This window comes from Prionailurus bengalensis, chromosome D4 (assembly GCF_016509475.1).
Source record: "Prionailurus bengalensis isolate Pbe53 chromosome D4, Fcat_Pben_1.1_paternal_pri, whole genome shotgun sequence".
In the NCBI taxonomy this organism is placed as follows: domain Eukaryota; kingdom Metazoa; phylum Chordata; class Mammalia; order Carnivora; family Felidae; genus Prionailurus; species Prionailurus bengalensis.
The window spans coordinates 45,366,758-45,392,873 of NC_057359.1; the positions used below are offsets into that span (position 1 = coordinate 45,366,758).

Consider the following 26,116-nt stretch of genomic DNA (forward strand, 5'->3'; position numbering starts at 1 on the left):
ATGTACATTCTTTTCCAGTGGTGTCTTATTCTGGTGTATCTTCATGCTTATCGTTTTTTTTTTTAATTCTTTTAATGTTTATTTATTTTTGAGAGAGAGAGAGTGCTAGGCAGAGGAGGGGCAGAGAGAGGGTGACACTGAATCTGAAGCAGGCTCCGGGCTCTGAGCGGTCAGCCCAGAGCCCGACGCGGGGCTCGAACTCAGAAGCCGCAAGATCATGACCGGAGTCGAAGTCGGACGCTTAACTGATGGAGCCACCCAGGCGCCCCAATCTTCATGCATATCTTCATGAGGTTCCTTGTTGCTCAGATAGATTGCTTTGAGGCCATTCCATCCATCAGTTTCCTCCCAGTAAGAGAGAGCCCTTCAGTGACCATATCCACTTGGAAGCAGAAATAAAGACATGTAGAAGGAGACCTCTGTCCATTTGTCTCGATCTGTCTGTCTTGCCCTCTCTCTCCCCGTCCCCCTCTTTTCCCTCATCTTCTCTTCTCTCACCATCTCTTGCCTTCCTTTCTCCCTCCCTCTTTGCCTCTCTCCCTGTATGTATCTAGATAACGGGTTCTCTGTTAACTGTTTAGAGTTTGGGTATAATTTTCCCAAAGCATTTCTTAGGTCGTTGCTGTTCCCAGTCACTGCAGTGTCTTGTGTTTGCCTAAAATGGAGTCCAACCCCTCTTTACCTAACCAGTAAATACCTAATCAGGTCTTTTAGAATCTGGCCTCCCTCTATTTTTCCTGCCCCCTGCACTCTAGGAAAATTAAACCACTGGTAAGGTTTTTTTTTTTTTCTTGCCTCCAAACTTTTCCATTTCATTTCCTTTGTGCACATTGTTTTCTGTCAGAATTGCTTTTTTTTCCCAATCTCTAATTTTAAAATCGATTTTAGACAATACATAATTGGTTGAATTCATCCCGCTCTTTGAGAATTTTTGTGCAAGTGGGAATCTATTGCTAGAGACTTGATTCTTTATACTATTCTAAGAGCATTTCTCTTTTAAAAAAACGTTTATTTATTTTGAGAAAGAGCAGGGGAGGGGCAGAAAGAGAGGGAGACACCGAATCTCAAGCAGGTTCCAGGCTCTGAGCTGTCAGCTCAGAGCCCTATGTAGGGCTTGAACTCACAAACCACAGAATCATGACAGAGCCGAAGCCAGAAGCTCAACCGACTGAGCCACCCAGGCACCTTTAAGAACATTTATTTCTATCTTATACTACAGATATGTGTGTTTGTGCATATATTATTTTTCCCATTAAAGTATAAGCTTGTTGAAAATAGCCACGATGCTTCCATTAGTGTATTTTCTGAATTGCTTTGCAAAGTGCTTGTGTATCCATTCATTGACTCAGGATATATTTATTAAAACTGTGCTCGGCTTTACAGACACTAATACATATTCTAGATATTCTTTTTAAGTGTTTATTATATTCCCAGCACCTTTCCCATTAATTTATACCAATTTGTTATAATGTCTCACAGGAAGGTATTATTTTTCATTTTGTAGCTAAAGAATCTGAAATTTGACGAGGTTCATCCATTCATTAAAGGTTTATTAAGTACCTGCCACATGCTAGGCAAGTAACTTGACGAACATTGTAGTTTCTAAATGAAGGCTGGTGTCTAAACCTGTAACTTTTAGCTCCATAGTCCGTACTTTCCCATTACACCATGTTGTCAGTCCTTGCCTTCCTTTTTTTTTTTTTTAAGTGTTTATTTATTTTTGAGAGAGACAGAGAGGGAAACAGAGGATCTGAAGCGGGCTCTGCCCTGGCAGCGGAGAGCCTGACGCGGGGCTCAAACTCACGAACTGTGAGATCATGACCTGAGGAGAAGTCAGACGCTTAACCCACTGAGCCACCCAGGCGCGCCCCAGTCCTTGCCTTCCAAGAGCTCAAAGGTTGGCAGAAGAGGTGGACGTAAGCAACAATAATTGTAATAACATTTAAAAGTTTTTTTATTGTATTTTTAATTTACATCCAACTTAGTTAGCATATAGTGCAATGATAATTTCAGGAGTAGATTCCAATGATTCATCCCCTATGTATAACACCCAGTGCTCATCCCAACAAGTGTCTTTCTTAATGCCCCTTACCCATTTAGCCTATCCCTCCTCCCATAACCCCTCTGGCAACCCTTAGTTTGTTCTCTGTATTTAAGAGTCTCATGTTTTGTCCCCCTCCTTGCTTTCATATTATTTTTGCTTCCCTTCCCTTATGTTCATCTGTTTTGTATCTTAAATTCCACATATGAGTGAAATCGTAGATTTGTCTTTCTCTAATTCCACTTAGCATTAATACCCTCTAGTTCTATCCACGTAGTTGCAAATGGCAAGATTTCATTCTTTTTGAATGAATGTGTGTGTGTGTGTGTGTGTGTGTGTGTGTGTGTGTATACATATATACACACACATCTTCTTTATCCATTCAACCATCGATGGACATTTGGGCTCTTTCCATACTTTGGCTATTGTCGATAGAGCTGCTATAAAAATTGGGGTGCATGTGCCCCTTTGTGATAGCACACTGGTATCCCTTGGATAAATACCTAGTAATGCAATTGCTGGGTGGTAGGATAGTTCTATTTTTCGTTTTTTGAGGAACCCCCATACTGTTTTCCAAAGTGGCTGCACCAGCTTGCATTCCCACCAACAATGCAAAAGAGATCCTCTTTCTCTGCATCCTTGCCAACGTCTGTTGTTGCCTGAGTTGTTAATGTTAGCCATTCTGACAGGTATAAGGTTGTATCTCATTGTGGTTTTAATTTGTATTTCCCTGATGATGAGTGATGTTGAGCATCTTTTCAAGTGTCTGTTAGCCATCTGGATGTATTCTTTGGAGAAGTGTCTCTTCATGTCTTTTGCCCATTTCTTCACTGGATTATTTGTTTTTTTGGATGCTGAGTTGGGATAAGTTTTTTGGAGATTTTGCATACTAACTCTTTATCTAATACGTCATTTGCAAATATCTTCTCCCATTCTTTCAGTTGCCTTTTAGTTTTACTAATTGTTTCCTTTGCTGTGCAGAAGCATTTTGTCTTGATGAGGTCCCAATAGTTCATTTTTACTTTTGTTTCCGTTGCCTCCAGAGACGCGTTTAGTAAGAAGTTGCTGAGACTGAGGTCAAAGAGGTTTTGCCCGCTTTCTCCTCTAGGATTGTGATGGCTTCCTGTCTTACGTTTAGGTCTTTCATCCATTTTGAGTTTATTTTTGCATCTGGTGTAAGAAAGTGGTCCGGGTTCATTTTTCTGCATGTCGGCGTCCAGTTTTCCCAGCACTGTTTGCTGAAGACACTGTCTTGATTCCATTGGGTATTCTTTTCTGCTTTGTCAAAGATTAGCTGGCCATACGTTTGTGGGTCCATTTCTGGGTTCTCTATTCTGTTCCACTGATCTGAATGTCTGTTTTTGTGCCAATAATAATAACATTTGATGGGTGAGTACACTTAATCAAAGGGCTATGAGAGTATGGTGTGGAAGGGGCCAGCATTCTAGGAGGGATTGAAGTAAACCTTATTTAGTTGGTGCTATAAGACTAGGTTCTTGTAGAATAAAAAAAAAAAATGTTGCTTCGTATTGAAGTCTAAGAAATAGAATATACAAAGACAAGGAGTTATAGAAGAACCTTCTATGATTTATAAGGACAAGAAATTAGATGTGATTGAAATGATGAAGACTGTGGGCCTTGGAAAAGAAATGGCTTTTTAAGCTTAGTTACTTATTAAATATTTGTCATTTGAGGACCTGGGCTTCATAGTATAGGCTTTGGAAATGAAAAAGTCAGTCACTGCCGTAAGGAGTGTAAATCTACTAGGGAGTTAGCCACATACACAGATAATCAAACCGGATGCTGAAGTGTGCCATGGGCCATATGGTCACTTGGAGAGGGGAGAACTGCCTCCTGGGAACAGTGGCATGAAAGAGGAGTGACATTCGTACTAGGTAGGACTTGAGAGGTCCGCAAAAAATGGTCAGTTTTCTCAATTTAGTAATCCTAACATCTCACTGTGTTTGAAATGTCCATATGTTTCCATGATGAGTCTGTTTCTGAGCATTTTCATTTTCTGAATGATGGGTAAATACAGATGAAGTCTGTCACTAGCGGTATAATTTTGAAAGTGATTTAATTTGCACCGTTTGCTGCTTTAGATTGTTGTCAGTTTTGCCTTCGACTTAAAAATTTATTGTGATGTTTATTGATTTTTCAGAATTTTAAAGTCCAAGTCCTCAGCTTCCTCTGGACCCACACTCAAAACAAGGTACTATCACAAGGGTGTCAGTGAAACGCAACCCAGGTGGGAAAGAACTGTGAAACAAGACTCTCTGAATAAAAAAATATAACTAATTTGAAATGATGGCTTCTTGATCTTAAAAGAATTCTGACATTAGTAAGTTTAGGTTTTCGAAATTCTTTTCTTTTTTATTTTTTTAATAATTTATTTATTTTGAGAGAGAGAGCGCGCGAGCATGAGCAGGGGAGGGGCAGAGAGAGAGAGAGAGGGAGAGAGAGAGGGAGAATCCCAAGCAGGCTTCTGCACCGCCAGTGCCGAGCCCAACGTGGAACTTGAACTCACGAACTGTGAGATCATGACCTGAGCCGAAACCAAGAATCGGACACCTAACCGACCGAGCCACCCAGGCGCCCCTAGAAATTCTTTCCAGTTTATGCCCATTAATGCATTTTTGTCATAAAAGGCACTTGTTACCTGGTGAAGCTGACAGATGTAAAGAGAGACTGGTGCCATTGTGTCATTTTTTTAATGGCCCTTCCCCTTTGCTGCTTTGCCTGTCCCTCAACAATGAGCATATCAAACAAACAAAAAGTCCAGTTCATTTTTTAGATGTCATTTCCAATCAAGGAGTACAAAGAAGAGGGTGTCTGTTGGTGACGTTATACTACACTCATGAGTGTATGAGCTTAGATTCCCATGGGCTAACTTTTTAGTAGCTGGAGAATCAGAACCTAATTCCAACGGATCGGACTTTAAATCCATATACTGCTTCGGTAAACCATGCCACCTGATGGGGACCTGAGCGATTTGGAGTGAATTGATGTTTAATGTCCGAACTGGGATAAAAACACAGTGCTTCTGATCTCTCTACCGAGTGCTGATTTCTCTCTCTTTTTAGTGGGACCCAGTAAGCAAGCCATGAATACGATTTCCAAAGCCCTGACTATAGCACTTTGAGGTTGGCGTGGGAATTTTGTTCTTCCTCCAGAGGTGATGTGTAATATATATTGTTTCTTTTGTTTGTCTTACTGTTACCCCATCTAGGAATCAATTGTAGCAAACGCTGCCTATAAATCTCTGTCACATTTTAGCGCGGGAGAGCATACCGTTCTTCATCTGCCCGAAGAGGTAGGCCTTTCTGCTTTCCCAGTGGTATCTCTTGACTGCTGGGGTTCATAACTGTATTTGTATTTCCTCTCTTTGAAGATTTTTAGCTGACGCATACATAACGCTAGATATGTTTTCTATAAAGAATGAGAACTTACATATATTAATTTGTCTAATCTGTCAAAGACTGAAGAGGTCTTAGACCCCACAGATAATGAACTTAAATCTCTTGGAAGCAGATGGAAGGCACGTACGGTGTTGACGAAGTCTCTGTAGATAACTGCATGCCGGTGCCCCTGGCTTACCCCGGAGGATCTGTGTCACCGTAGGAACCATTTTGCCCAGTTAGTGTGAGCTTCCCGGAGTTCACATCCAAGCATGGCCTGCATAGACTAAGGTTTAGGCGGACTGTGCAGCCAGAGATCCTTATTTGCGATACAAAATTGAGATGCATGTGAAAAATCTGCTATTTTAATTCATTTAGCGTGAAATGATACATAGGTTAGTCCCAGGGAACTGGATGAAGAAAGGATCACTTTTCTAAGAGTTAACACATTGTGTGACATTATCTTAGTTTATATGTATATGCATATGCATATACATGTGTGTGTGTGTATATATATATATATATATATATATATATTTTTTTTTTTTTTTAAATTTCTTTGAAGCTCTATGCTTAACGTGGCACTTCAACTCACGACCCCGAGACCAAGAATCGCATGCCTAAGCCAGCCGGGTGTCCCTCTTAGTTTTTAGATCGAAAACATACAACCTTTTCTAATATCTACTTAATATGACCAGGTTTAAGTTACTAGGTTATGTTAAGGACCTAAGTGTATGGATCTCACATTTAATGTTACTGCTAATTTAAATGCGTATGAACGTTTATTGAATGCCTCTAGAGCGTAAAGCAGACATCGTGTTAGAAGAAGTTACATCTGATGTTACCCAGAATCAGTCCTTAGGTCAAATGGCTCAAGAAGTTTTGGTACAAATGTCTTAGGATCCTAAGGCATTAAAATGGGTTGACTTTTTCCTTGGGACTGAGTTTGTATAGAGGTTAGTTGCCAGTAGGAACAAGGCAAACTTGTGTTTATTGAATTGAATTGGAGGGATTGTTGAAAGCCTCTTGTAAAATCAAATCCTAACTAAGGCAGGATTTCTCACGGTGACGATGCAAAGACAGATGGGCCAGTTTGTCGTGTGGCTATCCCAAATGGGAAGACTTAAGAAAAAGTGTTCTGTGACTCATAAAATTAAAAAAGATGAACTTCAGATTGCACTGGAGGTCTCTTGTTGGGATGAGCACTGGGTGTTGTATGTTAAGTGATGAATCCCCAAAGCCAAGGGCACACTGTATTATATACACTGTATGTTAGCTAACTTGATGGTAAGTTATATTTAAAATAAATAAACACATAAACATGTAAACGCCTAAAGAAAGAAAACAAAAAAGTTTAGAAAAGGTAAAGGTAAAAAAGCTACATGTAAATTTTGTATGCAACTGCCTACCAGTAAATTGGGTACAACATCTGGAAAGATACTTTTTATTATTATTATTATTTTAATAAGCAATTGCTAATTTAGATTACAGCATCATAATTACCTTTGCTTTTAGCTATTATTCATGAAATTTTGAGTAGTAGCTTTGGAATAGTAGCTTTGATTAAATAACTCCCACATATTCCTAGCTGTTTAGTCTCTACCTCTTTAGGTATTGATATATCTTTTCCTACTTTAGCATTATGTTCCGTTTCTGATATTAGAGTGTAGATTCAGTTAAGGGCTATGCTTAGTCAAATATTAGATACTTTCTTATTTATTTAGAGAGTGCGCACATGTGCCCATGGCAGGGAGGGGCGGAGGCGAGGGTGGGGTGGGGTGGGGGGAGAGAGGGAGAGTCCCAAGCAGGCTTCACGCTCAGTGCAGAGCCCAACACAGGGCTCAGTCTCAGGACCGTGTGATCATGACCTGAGACATTATCAAGAGTCTGACGCTTAACTGACTGAGACACTCAGGCATCTCTATTAGATACTTTTTTAATCTAACTGTTCAATGTCCTCTGCTAGCTGAGGACATGTAAATAGCTCTTTATACCTTCCAATGTAAAGGGTAGCGGTATACTTAGAGTTGGGGTTTCTACATATGCTTGGGTTTTCACCATTAGAGTGTGAAGAACTATAAAGGAAATGTCTAACATTTATCCTTTTTCCACCGTGCTTCTCAACTTTTTTCTACCCTAACCCCCTTCTGGGATACGACCTACTCCCTGAAGTAACAGTGTTGACTGTAGTGGATATTCTCAACTAGGCTTAAGAGGAGGGGACATAAGTGATTTGAAAGAGTCTGTCTTTGACCCCCAGTTTCTGATATAGACGACCTGCCTCCTCATGGAGCATTATTGCTTCTAAGACTGCACAATGCATTCTTTTTCCTTTCGTTGATTACTGAGTTTCAGTTTGGCTGTTTGAATACCTAAGAACTAAAAGTCCAGAAAGTGGTCAATGTGTTTATATCCCAAACAAACCCCGAAAGGCTAAGGATACAACTGAGTCATGTCCCTACCGCTGTTTTTTAGATGATAGCAGTGATGTGAAACTGAGGCTCTTCTATAAAAAGGTATTTTCAATGGTTTGAAGAGTCCCTTCCAGGTAGGGACTTCTGTTTCTTCCTTGTTGACAGAGATTAGTCACTCTGCACGGTGGGCAACTTGACTTACTCAGAAAACTGAAGGTTACCTCTGTACCTTTCCAGTGAAAGTACATCCACATTCTCTCTGTGAAAACTTGGGAAAGAATCTTTTAAATGAGAGTGCTGTAAATTTCAAGTAAAAATCAACAACAAAAAGATACACTGTATCCTTAGCAACCAGGACTACTTTCTTATATAATGTAGCTACTCTTGTAAGTACTGTATTGACTTTCTCTAAATTTACTAAAGAAAGATTTCTTGTTCATTGATACCTCCATTTAAACCATGAAACTTGGGGCGCCTGGGTGGCGCAGTCGGTTAAGCGTCCGACTTCAGCCAGGTCACAATCTCGCGGTCCGTGAGTTCGAGCCCCGCGTCGGGCTCTGGGCTGATGGTCAGAGCCTGGAGCCTGTTTCTGATTCTGTGTCTCCCTCTCTCCCTGCCCCTCCCCCGTTCATGCTCTGTCTCTCTCTGTCCCCCCAAAAATAAATAAACGTTGAAAAAAAAATTTTTTAAACCGTGAAACTTGTTGAAAGCTCACAGATGGATAGAACAAAAGGCGTTGGGAGAGTGGCAGACATCAGTTTGGGTTGAATGAAACAGTCCACCTAAGGTAGGATTGGAACATGTCTAGGAGCCCTGGAGTTTAACGAGATACCACGTGAGTTAGGGGTTTGAATATCAAATCCATGAACTCCTCTTTTTGTCATTAGGTTGTTATTAGGAAGTTCTGTGGGATTATTGATAGACACTTCATACTTGCATCGGTTTAGCAATTATTTATTGGACATACACTAAGCCCGAGGCCATATTCTAAGCTGGGAATATTGAGTGAATCCATTATGTTTTGTTGGTTTGTAAAAATATCATTGTTGGTCACTTGAAACATGCAAATCTAAAGTTGGTCAAAAAATTTCAGGGGCTTCTTTGAGGCCTTGTTGATTCCAATGTTAAGAAATGGACAGAAATGATTTTTGTTTTTTAGTTTGTATCTCTTTCTTCTGTTGAACTATTTATTCTTCTCTTTGGCCTTCTTTACTGTCCCCCCAACCCAATAAAACAAAGCAAACAAAAATAAACAAAAATATAGAGAATTGTTATTCTGGTAAAACAATCAGCCATGGATAAACATTTAGGCAGAAGACTGACTCTCATCTCTGACTTGGGTCCATTAAAAACTATTTAGCTGTTCAAAAATTAAGTTGTTTTTTTTTTTTTAATTAGAGAATCTTAAGATAGATTGTGTTCTTGATTTCTGGAGTTAATTTTCGAAGTGAGTAATGGAAGAGAACTCATTATGCATCCTGGGTTGGTATTAATGTGGTGTAACCTGTTTTTGGCTTTGATTTAAGTGAATGTCACTGCGTTCATCAGAAGCTGTTTCTCTTTTTAAATAAATGTATGCGGATACTTGACATGTTCTAAATAAAATCCTGTGTTTATGCACAAACTCTTAGATTTTCATGGGTTATACACAGGAAAGGTGGTTAAAAGGTTATCTGGCTCAGAACCCATAGTGAGGCATTTTGTAGTATAAGCTTTCCAATATTCAATTTGAAGCAGATTCTTAAAGTAATTTATCATTTAATATTTGGCTCTCCATTTAAGTTTCTTCAACAAAGCTTAGCGATAATTGGAAGGGTGTAGTTGTGTGTGCATGTGTGTGTGTTTTAAATATATATGTGGTTTTCCTGGGTGTTTTTAGTAGCTACTGTAATATAATTACCAAAATGTGATAATTTTGCAGGTATTCTTTTAGATGACTTCTCTTGACTTTTCTTAGTTGTACGCCCATTCATCGCAATTCAGTAGTTACGCACAAAGCAAGAGAAAAGCCTGGGTCTTGCACAGGGAAGCTGGGACAAATACTTCTTTAAGAGGTGAGCGGAGGAGGATGGAAATGAGATGGAACCAAGGTCCAACAATAAGTGCTAATTTGTTCAGAATTAACTCACCTTTGAAGAAACAAATCATACCGTTGTAAGTAGGCAGAATATATCAGCTCTTCTTAAATTACAGTACGTCTGTAGTTTCTTTGTTAAAATATATACATATGTAAGATACAGACATATGCTCTTTACCACATGGCAGATAAATTAATAGAGGCATCCAGTTATGTGGATGTAAAATTAGACAACATAAGACAGATCGTTATTTTTTTTATCTCCAACCTAGTAGGTCTGTCTGTCTTTAGCGTGTCTAAGAGATATTGATGGTCTGGGTCCTGTGACTCATTGTACGTGAGTTAGGTGGACTGATCAGAAAGACTGGATAGGCTAAAATGTGTGCAGAAATAATCGTGTCCCTTTTACATTAAGTAATTCTGGAATTGGAAGCATTTGGTTGTTTGCCATAGTTCATACACTGGTCCAAATCCCTCTGAAGGTGGTGACAGCTTCCCGCTTCCGCGTCCTCTTACTCTGTCCTACCTCCCCTCCCCTTCCCCTTTCTTCTCCACGTCCTTCTTCTAGCTTGCCTGCCTTCCTCCTCGCCTTCTTCCTCTTTCTCAACAGCTTTATTGAGCTATAATTCGCATCCCATATAATTCACCCATTTAAAGTGTACAATTCAGTGGGTTTGCTATATTTAAAGAACTGTGCGAGGAATCACAGAGCAACCACAATCTAATTTTAGAACATTTTATTAGTAGTCAGTCCCCATCACTCCTTTCCACTCCCGCAGCCCTGAGCACCCATTAATCTACTTTCTGTCTCTAAATTTGCCTAGCCTGAACCTTTTCTATAATGAAATTACGCAGTAAGTATGTGGTCTTTTGTGACTGGCTTCCCTCACTTAGCATATTTTCAAGGTTCATTCCTCTCCAGCACGTATCTGTACTTCAAACCCTTTTACACCTGAAGAATATTCCATTGTGTAGATACGCCACACGTTGTTTATGCATTTACCCGTTCACGGACCTTTGAGCTGCTTCCATTTTTTGGCCGTTTCAAACAACGCGTTCACATTCATGTGCAAGTTTTTGTGTGATCATACGTTTTCATTTCTCTCCTTGTATACTGAGGAGTAGAATTGCCGGGCCATGGGGTAGCTCTTCTTTAACTTTCTGAGAACCTGCCAACTGTTTGTCAAAGGGGCTGCCTGCACCATTTTACATGCCCACCAGCAGAGCAGGAGCGTTCTGATTTCTCTCTCTCCTCACCATCCCTCTGAATTTTCATATTAATTGAAGTGGTCACCTCTGTGTTCCACCTCCCCAAACCTCCCGCCACCTGTGGATATGGTGTGTGTCCGAGCTTCCCGGTGCTTTGATAACTGGGGTGGTAGCTGGTGTTACCCTTGCAGTCTCCAGCTATAAGCATTGCTGTCTGTTTCCCCCAGGGTGCCGTTCAAGTATCATTTTCAGTTTGTACTACGATGTGTAAAAGGGACAGGCAAGGCAGACAGACCCAGAACCAACTCCTTTTTTGGGTCTTTGTAGACGACTAGGACTGGTTAGAATCTCCAAGAGAACTCCTGATGATACTAAACCTGGCAAGCTCAGAGTATGTAGACAGACCAGAGAGAGACACTTGGAAAACCCCACTTGTGAGAGCCAAAAGGGTTGCAAATGCGCCAGGGTTTTCTCCAGTTTGCACTGAAATCAACAAACGCCATTGTGCCCTATGTGGAGCGTACATTATTGTTATCTCTGTAATTATGGCTGGCTTGGTCCTCTGAGAATTGGGTACTCCGTAGTGAATCAGAATTAAATCTCGTCTTGGAAAGTGCTCGTCTAGGCAGGTTGCTTTTATTCCTTCACTAGTGAAGAGAACACTAGTTATGGTTGAAAGGCTTCATTGGAGTTGAGGTTATTATACTTAAGAGAAGCATTTCCTTTCTGTTTTCTTTCATCCCCCTGCAAGAATCCTGACTCAGTGCAGTTCCTAAATGGAACAGTGCTTTGGGGACCTATGAAGAAGGCAGTCTGCAGGAATTGTTAATTATTTCTAAAAATAACTCCGGGAGACAGGCTAATGGTAATGACTGGGTTCTGGCACTTTATGGTTATAGCAACCACTTTTATATATTTTGATTTCCTCCCCTAATGCTTAATTATCTCCATGTGGGCATTATGATGGTGTGTCATTGAAAGTATTAAAAATTTAATTAATTGCTTGACAGTTGTATCTTGTAGAAGCTACAATAACGGTAATCTTTTTCCATTTTTAAATTTTTGGTTCAAACGAACCTAACTAATCACAGAGCAACCACAAAAATCTTCAAATTGCAAATTAGACACGATAAAGTATAGCTACCAATTACAGACTTTAGTGTTTTTATATTCTATAGCAACAAACTGCCGAGTCTAAGAAAAAGTCAACTAAAGCATTCTATCCTTTTCCGATCTCTACTACATATTCTACTGGAAGATTTTAAGCTTTGCCACAGAGATATGGCCAGAATCACAAATTAAAAAAAAAAAAAAGTATTCCGACAAGGCAAATATTTAATTACAAACCATGGAAGTTCAATATATTGAATGTGTCAGTTGTTTGCATTTTACTGTCAGAGGGTGTAAAATTTTATTAGTGCTCTATAATAATCATTGCTTATGCTGGCTTATGGTAATTTTCTTAGTATATTACCACTGGTTCTTTACATGGGTCTGGGATTGTCTCTCATAAGATAGAATTTACCGTTTAGTTAATCTGAAAATGAACAGGTATTTTAAAATTAATTTTTAATGGTCTTTTGACATTACAGAGCGACGAGTCTAACTCAGTCTTTAAGTCTTCGCATAAAAAGGAAAAAGAAAAGATTTTATGTGATGTTACGCTATTGCCTTCTCTGTCGTTTCAGATAAGACCGGAAATCCCTATTCCTGATGAGCTAGAAGAAGATGAAGATGATGAGGGTGATGAAAAGGATCTGGATCTTTCCATCCCTGGCTCTTGCTATCTCAAACTATTGTCACTTACTGCTCCTTTGGTTTTTCCAGGTGACTCCTATTCATTGGCAGGGAAGCCAGCATTTGTCAGTGTTTCTACCTGTCCGATGGTGTTCTTTCCTGATGTGTATATATTTATAGTTTACTTTAATTGTAGCTTCCTTTCTGTCTGAAAGGCAAAAGGTGTCTCTTTTATAGGGACGGCTTGAGGTGGTGATGGTGTTCCGAACACACGGAAAAACGTTAAGAGTCGAATAAAATTGCACTGGAAAACCAGTTGAAACCACCATTTTCAGTGAGAAATTAAAATCCATTTCAAAAGCCATATTCAACGAGACAAATTTGCGGTGGGACTTTAAGTCACTGGCTCAAATAACGGTTCTTTATTCTATAAGCTAAATGAAAAGATCGTTAGAATCTACAGAGATTTCTTGGGTACTTTCGTTACGAATTTATTCTTTCTTTAGAATTATTCCGAAGATGGTATCAATATTCGAAAGCTGTAAATTAATGGATTAAATTGTATGATCATTCAGTTTTGATAAAAAGCTTATAGGACCGTGACATTTAAAAAAATTATTCTAATTATATCTAATTCAGTATTAGCCAACATTTTTCCGAGCAGGCACCGATTACCTTGTTCTGTCCCAATTCTACCTTGAATGTACGTGGATGTGAAAAGGTCAGCTTCTGAAAATTAAGATCAGCCCACACAAGAAATGTCATCTTGTCAATCATAATCGCCATATCCTATAATTGGGGATTTTTTCTCCCCCTTGGCTTTACCCCCGTGGAGATTTGCTGAGGAATTCAGGCACATGCATACTATTTATTTCTAGACAATTCTGTCCCAAATCCCTGCCTCCTTTCATGAGAGAAAACTGAAATGGAACAACTTAGACAAAGAGTTCACATTTCCTTTTCTCTCGATGTCCAGAAAAGAGCCTTAAGGACTCATTCCTGTTCCCCGTTTCTGTTCTTCCCCGTTTCCCAGCTCACGGCCCTGGAGAGTCTAGGATCCCCTTGCGGTTTTAATAGTGAGTCCCGGGAAGGAAAAAAGCCTTCCATTATCCAAAGTTCCTCCTGCGTCCCCAAATTGCCGTAGAGGTAGAAGTCCTAGTCCTTTTGGGCTTTTTAAATGATGTTATCCAGTCCCCCCCAGGCGTGTGGCGGAGAAAGGAGATGGTGTGGCCATGGTGTGCTGTTGCTTCTGTCCTCTCAGGATGTGGTGGCCATTAACTGGCTCTTCTACATTGTTCGTACTTGATCGTTACGAGTGCCTTTCCCTGAGAAAGAAGGGGAGGATTTGAGTTCAGCAAGTATGTCTGTTGGAGAAAATTCAGTAGCGTCACGTGGGGGTGCTCTGGAAACTGCCGGGGTCTGGCAAACCGTGTCGCCGTGGGGCCAAGTTCTTTATTTTTCTGGGCCTCCCTTTCCCTGCAGTTACTGGAGAACTCAAAAAAGAACCAGGAGAAAGCACCAGCCTTAGGAACATACGTCCTAAAAGGCATAGGGTGGGTAATACACACAAGGTCTCTAGTTACAGCAGCCAGAAAACCAAATTGCACTGAGCATGAGTGAACCCTGGTCCTTTTCTTCCCTGATGTCTTTTCAAGTAAACACAAAAGCAGCTGCAGAGGAATCCAGTAGTTTGCCACCTTTTAAATAGGGATGTTACTGGTATTTTATTTTGTTTTTTATTTTGAAATGAACTTAAATGACTTAAAAGAAGTTGCAGGTACACTGTAACGTACCCAGCGGGATAACCTCTCACATACTCTGGTTCATTATTAAAACCAGGAAATTCACATTGGTACAAAGCAATTATTTAAGCCATAGACCTGTTAGGGGCTCCTGGGGGGCTCAGTCGGTTCAGCGTCCAACTCTTGATTTCGGCTCGGGTCATGATCCCAGGACTATGGGATCGAGCCCCGTGTCGGGCTCTGCACTGAGCCTGCAGCCTGCTGAAGATTCTCTCTCTCTCTCTCTCTCTCTCTCTCTCTCTCTCTCTCTTTCCCTCCCTCTCCCTCCCTCTTTTCCCCCTCCCCTGCTCACGCTCTCTCTCTTTAAAAAATAAAACAAAAAAAGACTATAGACTTAGGATTTCACTAGTTCCCCCCCCATATAGTATATACACTTTTCAGTTAAAGAAATTTTTTTTTACACACAGCATAATGACTTTGATGTTTACCCAAATACTTGCCTATGTCGATTTCTTTCAATTGCTGAGTAGTACTCCATTGTAGGATGTTCCACAGTTTGTCCCCTCACCTATTAAAGGACACTGGGGGGTGTTTTAAAAATTTATATTTAACACCCCGTGTTCTACAGAATTTTCAGCTCTTTTAAATTCTCACCTGATCATCTGGAGGGACAGGGCAAGGCTCAGAAGCAGTAGAAAAGAAATCGTAGTTCCTAGCTTCCTGGCCAGGGAAGATGGTGCTCTATACACTGGTCATACTCATGGTGTCCTACCCTCATTTAAACTCATTGTGGGGGCTTGAGTTAATTTGAGAGTCCTTAGTTCTCTGAAGAGCTTGACAAGGAGACAGAGTTTGGTTCCCGAGTTAGTCTGCGCGCAGATGTGTACTTAACCTCCTGACACGGATGAGCTTTTGCCAAAATAGATTCCCTTCTGAGAAAGCGTGAAATTACCTTCTCCCGCCATAGCTCCTCTGTCCTCATAAACATGATCTTTAGCTACATTCTGAGTCGTCTGTACTCACCCCCCAGGGTGAAGCAGTCCCACCTGTGCACGCCTATGCAGGAATTGGGGTATGTGGCCTGTGACTGGACGTCGTGCGTCTCTTTCATGTAGATGATGTATTAGCCAGGGGCTTGGCAGAAGAGGCACATTCAGTTGGAGTCCTTGAGGGTTTCATACAGGCACCATTTACAGCTGTGTGGTCGGGTTTGAAGGAAATTCACAAGCAATGGTGCGTTATCCCCGAGTGGTTAATGTCCCCCAGCCTGAAGAGGTAAGGAAGGGGACGTAGCAGTCTGGAGAATCGGGGAGAGCGTCTGTGTCGTGGATAGCACTGCCTCAGGGGAGCCAGGGGCTGCAGAAGAGGGATGCAGACCACTTGTAACAGTCCTGCAGGAGGGTGTCTGGGGACACATGCCCTGACCTCACTCTGCTCCCAACCTCTGATCTTCGGTGAGTGTCTCCCGTTGGAGAAAGCCAACTAAAGGCCGGAGGGAGGACAAGGGAGCCCTGCGGATGTAGTCGATAAAGGTTGTCTCCCAACGCACAGAGCAAGGTTGAGAGGGCAGAGGGCCGGTCTGGAGGGGTAAATGGAAAACATCCCACACAGACGTTCTCTGGGCTTTCAGTGGAGAAGCGTGGTCACCTCTAGGAAGGTTCTATGTAGGAGTAACGGAACTGGGCGCATAATAGATGCTCCAGTGAGCACCTTCAATTTAATCCCAGTCATTTAAAGAGGACTTTGAGATCTATTAAGAATGAAATTCCTGTTTAGTTAGGTGGACCCTTCTTATTTGTTCCTACGAGAGGCACAGGCAGCGGTTTTCCATTTTGTTTTCCATGCCTACCATTTGTTTAGCTTAGATGTGTTCGTTGTTTTTGTTTCTGCATTGGGCAACCTCTAGTGGCCCTTAGGGAAATAACACTTGAGTACAAACCTGTTTTGTAGGCAAGCAGCGGTGAAAATGGAGAGAAATGGATGATGGAGCCAGGATATATTTCTGCAGGTAGATGTGCAAGGGCTTGCTCGTGGACTTACGTATACCAAGTGTGAGAAAGCGAGGAATTGAGAATGATGAAGGTTTTAAGCTTGAGTAACTGGGTGCCATGTTGTAATTTGGGAAGACTAGGCAAAGGATGGGAATCAAGAGTTCCCTTTCACTGTGTGAAGTTTGGTCTGAAATACGGCTGTGTGTGTGGGTGTGCAAGTATGCATGAAAATAAGTATATATGAGTTAAGAGTGAATGATGCTCTCCTAACATACTATGTTTACTTTTGATCTTTCACCTCTTTCAGCTTTGGAGGAATTTTTTACATCTCTTGTGAAGCAAGAAATGGTGAATATGCCCCGTGGAGTATATCACTCTGCATTAAAAGGAGGTGTTCGCTCAGACCAAGGAAAGACCGTAGCAGGAATCCCCAATTTTATATTGAAAATGTATGAAACAAACAAGCAACCGGGTTTGAAACCTGGCCTTGCAGGTGAGTGCACTACATGATATCAAGGTAGAGGGTTTGGTTTTAATTAGGAAGCGTTCTTAATTGTATTTTAATCAATTAATTAATTCTTAATTTAGTTTTTAAAATTTAAATCCAAGTTAGTTAACATAAAGTGTTATGACAGGTTCAGGAGTAGAATCTAGTGATTCACCACTTACATATAACACCCAGTGCTCATCCCGACAAGTGTCCCCTTTAGTGCCCATCACCCATTTAGCCCATCCCCTCACCCAGCACCGCTCCAGCAACCCTCCGTTTGTTCCCTGTATTTAAGAGTCACTTATGGTTTGCCTCCCTCTCTGTATTTTTCTTATTTTTTCTTCCTTTCCCTGTGTTCATCTGTTTTGTTTCTTAAATACCACATATGAGTGAAATCATAAGGTATTTGTCTCTCTGGCTGACTTATTTTGCTTAGTATAATACAGTCTAGTTCCATCCACTTTTGTTGCAAATGACAAGGTCTCATTCTTTTGATTGCCACGTCATATCCCATTGTATATACACACCACACCTTCTTTATCCATTCATCAGTCAATGGGCTTTTAGGCTCTTTCCATGATTTGGCCATTGTTGATAATGCTGCTGTAAACATTGGGGTGCCTGTGCCCCTTTGAATCAGCACTTTTGTATCCTTTGTATAAATACTCAGCAGTGCAATTGCTGGGTCATAGAGTAGTTCTATTTCTAATTTTTCGAGGAATCTCCATACTATTGTTATTATTGTTTGTATTTCTGTGGTGTTGGTTGTGATCTCTCCTCTTTCATTTATGATCTAATTTATTTGGGTTCTCTCCTTTTTCTTGTTGATAAATCTGGCTAGGGGTTTATCAATTTTATTGATTCTTTCTAAGAACCAGCTTCTAGTTTTGTTGATCTGTTCTACTGTTTTTTGATTTCAACATCATTGATTTCTGCTCTAATCTTTATTATTTCTCTTCCTCTGCTGGTTTTAGGCTTTATTTACTGTTCTTTTTCCAGCTCCTTTAGGTATAAGATTAGGTTGTGTATTGGAGACCTTTCTTTCTTCTTTAGGATTGCTATATACTTCCCTCTTACGACTGCCTTTGCTGTACCCTAAAGGTTTGAGTGTCGTGTTTTCATTTTCATTGGCTTCTATGTACTTTTTAATTTCCTCTTTCACTTCTTGGTTAACCCATTCATTCTTTAGTAGGATGTTCTTTAGTCTTCAAGTATTTGTGGACTTTTCCATTTTTTTCTTGTGGTTGACTTCAGGTGTCCTAGCGTTTTGATCTGAAAATATGCATGGTATGATATTGATCTCTTTGTACTTATTGAGGGGCTGATTTGTGACCCAGTATGTGATCTACTCTGGAGAATGTTCCCATGGGCGCTTGAGAAGAATGTGTATTCTGCTGCTTTAGGATGAAATGTTCCGAATATGTTTGTTAAGTCCATTGGATCCAATGTGTCATTCAAAGCCATTGTTTCCTTGTTGATTTTCTGCTTAGAGATCATTGCTGTAAGTGGGGTGTGAAAGTCCCCTACTAGTATGGTATTATTATCAATGAGTTTTTTTTTATGTTTGTGACTAATTGATTTATATATTTGGGTGGTGTCAAGTTGGGGGCATAAATATTTACCATAATTAAATCTTCCTGTTGGATAGACCCAAGGTATAGGTTTTTAATATCATTTAACTTCCACTTCCTTTTTTTTTTTTTTCAACGTTTATTTATTTTTGGGACAGAGAGAGACAGAGCATGAATGGGGGAGGGGCAGAGAGAGAGGGAAACAGGCTCCAGGCTCCAAGCCATCAGCCCAGAGCCTGACGCGGGGCCCGAACTCACGGACCGCGAGATCGTGACCTGGCTGAAGTCGGACGCTTAACCGACTGCGCCACCCAGGCGCCCCTAACTTCCACTTTCAAGAAGGATGTGATGGGTCATAGCAGAGTGCTGCTGCTGCTAACATTTAGACACAACTGGATAAAATGGCAAAGATAAACCACATTGTAAAGGCACTGGAGAATTATTGAGGCAGAGATAAGTAGATTAAAATCACAGAACGGAGAGAAAGAACATTTTAGAACTGTGCCCCCCACTGCCCCGTGGAAGATAGACAGTGATTTCGGTTGTGGGCTAGGACTGGGGCTTGGCCTAGGAAGAGGTCTGTTGGAGTACAGAGAAACTAGTGGAGGTTTTAGTGGTGGCATGGGTCTAGAGTGATGTGATGGTTAATTTTCTATGTCAACTTGACTGGGCTAAGTGATATCCAGATAGCTGGTAAAACATTATTCCTGGATGTCTGTGAGTGTCGTTCTAGAAGAGGGTAACATTTGAATTTTTTTTTTTTTAACGTTTACTCATTTTTGAGACAGAGAGAGCATGAACAGGGGAGGGTCAGAGAAAGAGGGAGACACAGAATCTGAAACAGGCTCCAGGCTCTGAGCTGTCAGCACAGAGCCCGACGCGGGGCTCGAACCCACGGACCGCAAGATCGTGACCTGAGCCAAATTCAGATGCTTAACCGACTGAGCCACCCAGGTGCCCCTAGAAGAGGCTAACATTTGAATCAGTAGACTGAATAAAGAAGTTTACCCTCCCCAGTGTGGGTGGGCAACATCCCAATTCATTGATGGCCTGAAGAGAACAGACTAGTAAAGGGGTGAACTTGCTCTTTCCTTAGCTAGAACATCCATCTCTGAATTACACTACCCTCTTTCCTGGGTCTCTCCAGCTTGCAGACAACAAGATTATGGGACTTCTTAGCCCCCATAATCTTGTGACCCAATTCTTATATAATTCTTATATAATATTATATTGATTGAGATTCTGTTTCTGGTTTTGGTTCTCCGAAGACTCTGGCTTATAAACTGATAAGCTGAATAAGCCATCTAATAAACTATCTGGCTGAATTTCGAGTTTGCGCTGAAAGTTAAGGCTGGCGCTTCTAAGAGGCAAAACGCAATCTCCAGCCTTACGTAAACAAAGAAGAGCAGGGAGAACGGGACAGAAAACAAAGCACACAAGCAGTGAATTGATAATGATGATCTACAGCTCTTTTCACCTGGGTGCACTTAACTTGTTTTGCCTCAGCTGGAGGCTGAAATTCAGGCTTGACCTTGACAAGAGGCTGGTGCAGGAGGCAGAGAAACCAACAGAGATCTTGTCATTCACGCGGTGCCTGAGTGGCAAAACTGGAGACTTGCAGGCCTTCGGCACATAGTCTTTTTCTCCGTCACGATATTTGTCAAATTTTGAAGCTTGATGGGATGGGAATGAAAGAGGTGAGCCAAAAACCTGTGACACATCTGAATCTCTCATAAGCTTTCCGTATTGAGGAGACTGAGTAGGCTGTCAGATGAAAGTCTTGGGGGAGGTGCTCCCTAGGAACAGGGACTCTCAGGTAGACCGAGAGTTACCAAAGCTATAATCAAGCCTAATCCTGTTCAATCTCTGATGCAATTTCACGATCAGTCCTTCACTGTATCTGTCTGACAGGGGAGGACAGCTCCTCTCTGATTAAAAAATATCATTTAGATTTTCCTGTGGTTCCTTTGTATACTGTCCAGTATATGACAAAAAAGTCCTGGACGCATGAAAACGGAAGAAACTTTGAAATGAAGGGGACAGTTCATGGAGATAAAGAGGTCACTCCGTTAAGAAAATCTCACAGTTCTAATCGGGGTGCACAAAATGACATAATTTCAAAATATATGAAAGAAATTAGCAAAACTACAAGTTCAAATAGGCACACCTACCAGAAGGGAAGTGGGTGGGGGAATGGGTTATATGGGTGATGGGAATTAAGGAGGGCACTTGTTGTGATGAACACCGGGTGTTGCATCCAAGTGTTGAATCACCACATTGTACACCTGCAAGTAATATTACACTGTATGTTAGCTAACTGGAATTTAAATTTTAAAAGAGGACAAACCTACAATAGAAGTAGGACACTTAGCTTGATGAAAGAGCAGACAAAAAAAAATCAGTAAACTTACAAAATATCTGAATAAGACTATGAACAAACTTTACTTAATTGACATGAAAAGCATTGTAACTTACAGTGATAGAATTCTTATGTTGCTTAACAGTACTTGGGAAACTTACCAAAGTGACCATATGACAGACATAAACTTCAAGAAATTTCAAAACATTGAAGTTATTTAGAGCCTGTCTTCTGATGTTGGTGGAATTGAGCTAAAAATAAATAAAAAGATAGCTAGAATGTCTCCAGCAGCCTCAAAATTGAACAATATACTTATAAATAATCCGTGGCTCAAAGAGAAAACAAAAATGGAAATCAGAAAATATTTTTAACTGAATCATAATGAAAATAAGCCACGTGGCTTATTGACCTGTGGGATGAGCCACATGACCCGTGGGATGTAGCTAAAACAGCATGACATGGAAATTTGTTTCTTTAGTGCATGTGTTAAAAAAAATAAGACAGGAAGACAATCATGATTTAAGCTTCCATTTCAAGAATAACCTAAATTAAGCTTAAGGAAAGGAATACTAAAGATAAGAATAAAAACAATAGAAAACAGATAATGAAAATCACCGCCAAAAATCGAATCTTTGAAAACTTCAATAAAATTGATAAAGCCATTGTAAGTCTACACAAGAAAATAGAGAAATGTGGGTTACCTCTAATCAGGAACAACAAAGGAGACGCCTCTTCAGACCCTACAGCGTTCAAAAAGATCGTCAAAGAATATTATAAAGAACTTTTAGCCAATGGGTTTCACAGTTGGGACGGGATGTAGAAATTCATCAAAATATAAAATTTTGTAAAACAGAAGGAGAAATAGACTATCTGAATCGTTTGATACGTATTAAAGAAATTAAATCCGTAAAAACTTTCCTACGAAGAAAACTCTAAGTGCAGATGGCTTCCTTAGTTAATTCTTACACAAAAATCAAGGAGGAAGTAATAATAATCTTTCATAAATTCTAACAGAATGGAAAAAGGGAACACTGTTGATGCAGTCAGCATAATCTTAATACCAGGTGCCAGAAGGGAATATTATAAACCTGTAAACCAACCTCTCCCATCGAGCATAGTTGCAAAAATACCCCAAAATATGTTAGAAAACTGAATTCAATACTTAGAGGGTAATATATAACAATTAAGTGGGATTAATTCAATGTTTGAAAATCAGTATAATCCAGTACATTAATAGAAAGAGGCAGAACAATCCTCAGATGATCTCAATAGATGTAGAAAACACCTTTGAAAAGCTTTATTCCCATTCATGATACAAAAAAGACTCTCATTAAACTGTGAATGGAAGGGAACATTTTTAAAAATCTTTATGTATTTTGAGAGAGAGAGAAAGCAAAAGGGGGGGAGGAGCAGAGAGAGACGGAGACAGAGAATCCCAAGTAGATTCCACGCTGTCAGTGCAGAGTTCGAGACAGGGCTCGAACTCACCAAGTGTGAGACTAAACCCCAGAGACACTTAACCAACTGAGGCACCCAGGCGCCTCTGGAAGGGAAATTTTTAAACTTCTAATAAAGAACAGCTACAATGTTGTTTTTGTACTTAATACTGAAAGATTGAAACTTGTACTCCTTGAGATTGGGAAAAAGATAGGGATGTTTGTTATAAGCACTATTATTTAGGGACGCCTGGTGGCTCAGTTGGTTCAGCTTCCAACCTTGGCTCAGGTCATGATCTCGCAGTCCTATGAGTTCGAGCCCCATGTCAGGCTCTGTGCTGACAGCTCGGAGCCTGGAGCCTGCTTCGGATTCTGTGTCTCCCTCTCTCTCTGCCCCTTCCCCACTCATGTGCTCTCTCTCTCTCGCTCAAAAATAAAGATTAAAAATTTTTTAAATAAGCACTATTACTTAGTATTTTTTTTTAATTTTTAAATGTTTATTTACTTTTGAGAGAGACAGACGGAGTGTGAGCAGGCAAGAGGCAGAGAGAGGGAGACACAAAATCCACAGCAGGCTTCAGGCTCTGAGCTGTCAACACAGACCCCAATGCGGGGCTCGAACCCAAGAACCGTGAGATCACGACCTGAGTCAAAGTTGGACACTTAATCGACTGAGCCACCCAGGCGCCCCTATTATTTAGTATTTTAATAAAGACTGTAGCTAATGTAATAAGCCAAGAAAAAGAAATAAAAGTCATAAGCATTAGAAAGGAAGAAATAATACAGTAATTATTTGCAGATGACAAATTAGACATTAAAATAGTCATTAGTGGGTGCCTGGCTGACTCAGTAGAGCATGTAACTCTTGATATCATGGTTGTGAGTTTAAGTCCCATGGGGAGCATAAAGCTTAGTTTAAAAAAAATAAAAATAGGCATTTGTGATTAATTAGTCATTATTTGCAGATGACTGTGTAGTACATAGAAAATCCAAAATAATCTACCGACTAATTGGGATTAATAAATGTGGGGCCTGGGTGGCTCAGTCGGTTGAGTGTCTGACCCTTGGTTTCAGCTCAGGTCTGTAGTTCATGAGCTCAAACCTCGTGTCAGGCTCTGTGCTGACAGTGTGGAGCCTGCTTCAGATTCTCTCTTCTCTCCCTCTGGCTCTGGCTCTGGCTCTGGCTCTCGCTCTGGCTCTGGCTCTCCCTCTCCCTCTTGCTCTCCCTCTCTTTCTCTCTCTCCCCCCCGCCCTTCTGCCCTTCCCCTGCTTATGCTCTTTCTTTCTCAGAATAAATTAAATAAAAACTTGAAAAAAAGAGGATTAATAAATGAATTCAGCAGGGTTACTGCATTACATACAAAGGTCAACATACAAATCAATTATACATTTTCATATACCATAACAAAATTTTAAAACTGTACCATTTATAATAGCACTTAAAAATATTAATTACCTAGGATAAATTTAGCAGAGTGTGTAAAACCTTTGCACTGGAAGCTACGAAATATGGAGAAAACTTAAAGAAATCCTAGTAAATGAAGTGATACACAATGTTTATGGACTAGAAGACACCAAGTTGTAAAAATGTCAGTTCTCTTCAAATTAATAGATTCAATCCAGTCCCAAGCAATATCCCAGTTAAGATCTTGGAAATTGAGGGGCGCCTGGGTGGCGCAGTCGGTTAAGCAGCCGACTTCAGCCAGGTCACGATCTCACGGTCCGTGAGTTTGAGCCCCGCGTCGGGCTCTGGGCTGATGGCTCGGAACCTGGAGCCTGTTTCCGATTCTGTGTCTCCTTCTCTCTCTGCCCCTCCCCCGTTCATGCTCTGTCTCTCTCTGTCCCAAAAATAAATAAATGTTGAAAAAAAATTTAAAAAAAAAAAGATCTTGGAAATTGACAAGCTGATTCTAAAATTTGTGTGGAAATGCAGAAGACCAAAAATAGCCAAAGTAATCTTGAAGAATAGCAAGAAAGTAGGAGGATATATAATACCAGATATCAAGGCCTCTTATAAAGCCACAATAGTTGAGAGAGTGGGGTGCGTGGTGGCTCAGTCAGTAGAGTATCTGACTTTGGCTCAGGTTGTGATCTCACAGTCCATGAGTTTGAGCCCCGTGTTGGGCTCCGTGCTGACAGCTCAGAGCCTGGAGCCTGCTTCGGATTCTGTGTCTCCCCGTCTCTCTCTGCCTCTCCCCTACTGACACTCGGTCTCTCTCTTTCTCAAAAATATGTAAACATTAAAACAAAATTTTCTAAATAAAATTAAAATAAAATTGAGAGTGCAGCATTGTTGCAAGGATAGACAGATTTACGAATGAAGAATATAGAGCATCCAGAAACAAACCCACCTGTCAAGGTCACCAGATTTATTCCAAAGGGGCACCGCAATGCTATGAAGAAAAGGGATGATCTTTTCAACAAATGGTCCTATAATTAAAGTCTCAAGTTATAAAAATAGTAATGAATTATATTAAAATCAAGATCATGTGTTAACCAAAATCTACCTTTAAGAGTGTGAAAAAGCCGGCCGCGGAATGCAAAGAAGGTATTTACGATACATATTTGTGATGAAGGACTCAATTTAGATGATGTCGAGAATCTTTTGCAAATCAACAAGAAAGTCACTCAATAAATGGGGGGAAAAATGGGAGAAAGACTTGAACACATCTTCCAAAAGAAGAAATTCAGATGTCCAGTGAACATACGAGTAGATAGTTAACTTCCTTATCAGGGAAATCCAAATTCATACCACAATAAGACACCATTAGCAGGATGGCTAAGGTGAAAAGAGATGGAAAATGAAAAGTATCGGTTAATATGTGGAGCACCCAGAACTGCTGCTGGGAATGTAAGTTAGTGCGACCACTTTGGAAAACTGGTTCTGAACCAGTTCAGATCCTATTTTACCTAGTTATTTCAGTCTCAGGGATAAACCGAGATGAAATCACCGAAGACATGCTCTAAGGTCCACAGGAGCATTCTTTGAGTAGCCCTCAACCTGGAAGCTATCTCCTTGCCTACTGACAGTAAAATGGATAAATCAGTTGCGTTACATTCACATGAGGGAATATTACTCCGCAACAAGAATGAGCGTTCTGCAACTGCCACTATTGTGGCTGATTCTCGCAGTGATTATTTGAGTGAAGGAAGCCAGATATAAAAGCATATATACAGTCTAATTCCATTTATATAAAGTACCAAAGTAGGCAAAATGGTCATTAGAAGGTTGTAACCGTTGGGGTGGGGGTGGATGTGACCAGCAGGAGAAAGGCTTCTGGGATTTAAAAAAAAAAATTTTTTTAACGTTTATTTATTTTTGAGACAGAGACAGAACATGTGTGGGGGGAGGGTCAGAGAGAGAGGGAGACACAGAATCTGAAGCAGGCTCCAGGTTCTGAGCTGTCAGCACAGAGCCCGACGTAGGGCTCGAACTCACGGACCGCGAGATCACGACCTGAGCCGAAGTCGGACGCTTAACCGACTGAACCACCCAGGCGCCCCAAGGCTTCTGGGATTTTGATAATGTTTTGTTTCTTCATCTGGATGCTGATCATATGTTGTTCGTGGGAGTTCATTGAGCTGTATGCTCAATGTGCACTTTTCCTGTGTTGTATATTATCCTTCAATAAGAGAGGTTTAAAAATGCAA

The 26,116-nt window shown here is 40.6% G+C and overlaps 1 protein-coding gene across 2 annotated transcripts in view; it reads left to right on the forward strand.

Annotated features, from left to right (window-relative positions):
- Positions 1-26,116, forward strand: part of FOCAD (focadhesin) — a 315,705-nt gene that overhangs the window by 189,613 nt on the left and 99,976 nt on the right. For both annotated transcript variants that reach the window (XM_043565388.1, XM_043565389.1), the window contains 4 exons: positions 4,203-4,253; positions 5,271-5,354; positions 12,828-12,966; positions 16,917-17,102. In XM_043565388.1, coding sequence (XP_043421323.1) covers positions 4,203-4,253; positions 5,271-5,354; positions 12,828-12,966; positions 16,917-17,102 — 460 coding nt within the window. The remainder of the gene's footprint in view (positions 1-4,202; positions 4,254-5,270; positions 5,355-12,827; positions 12,967-16,916; positions 17,103-26,116) is intronic.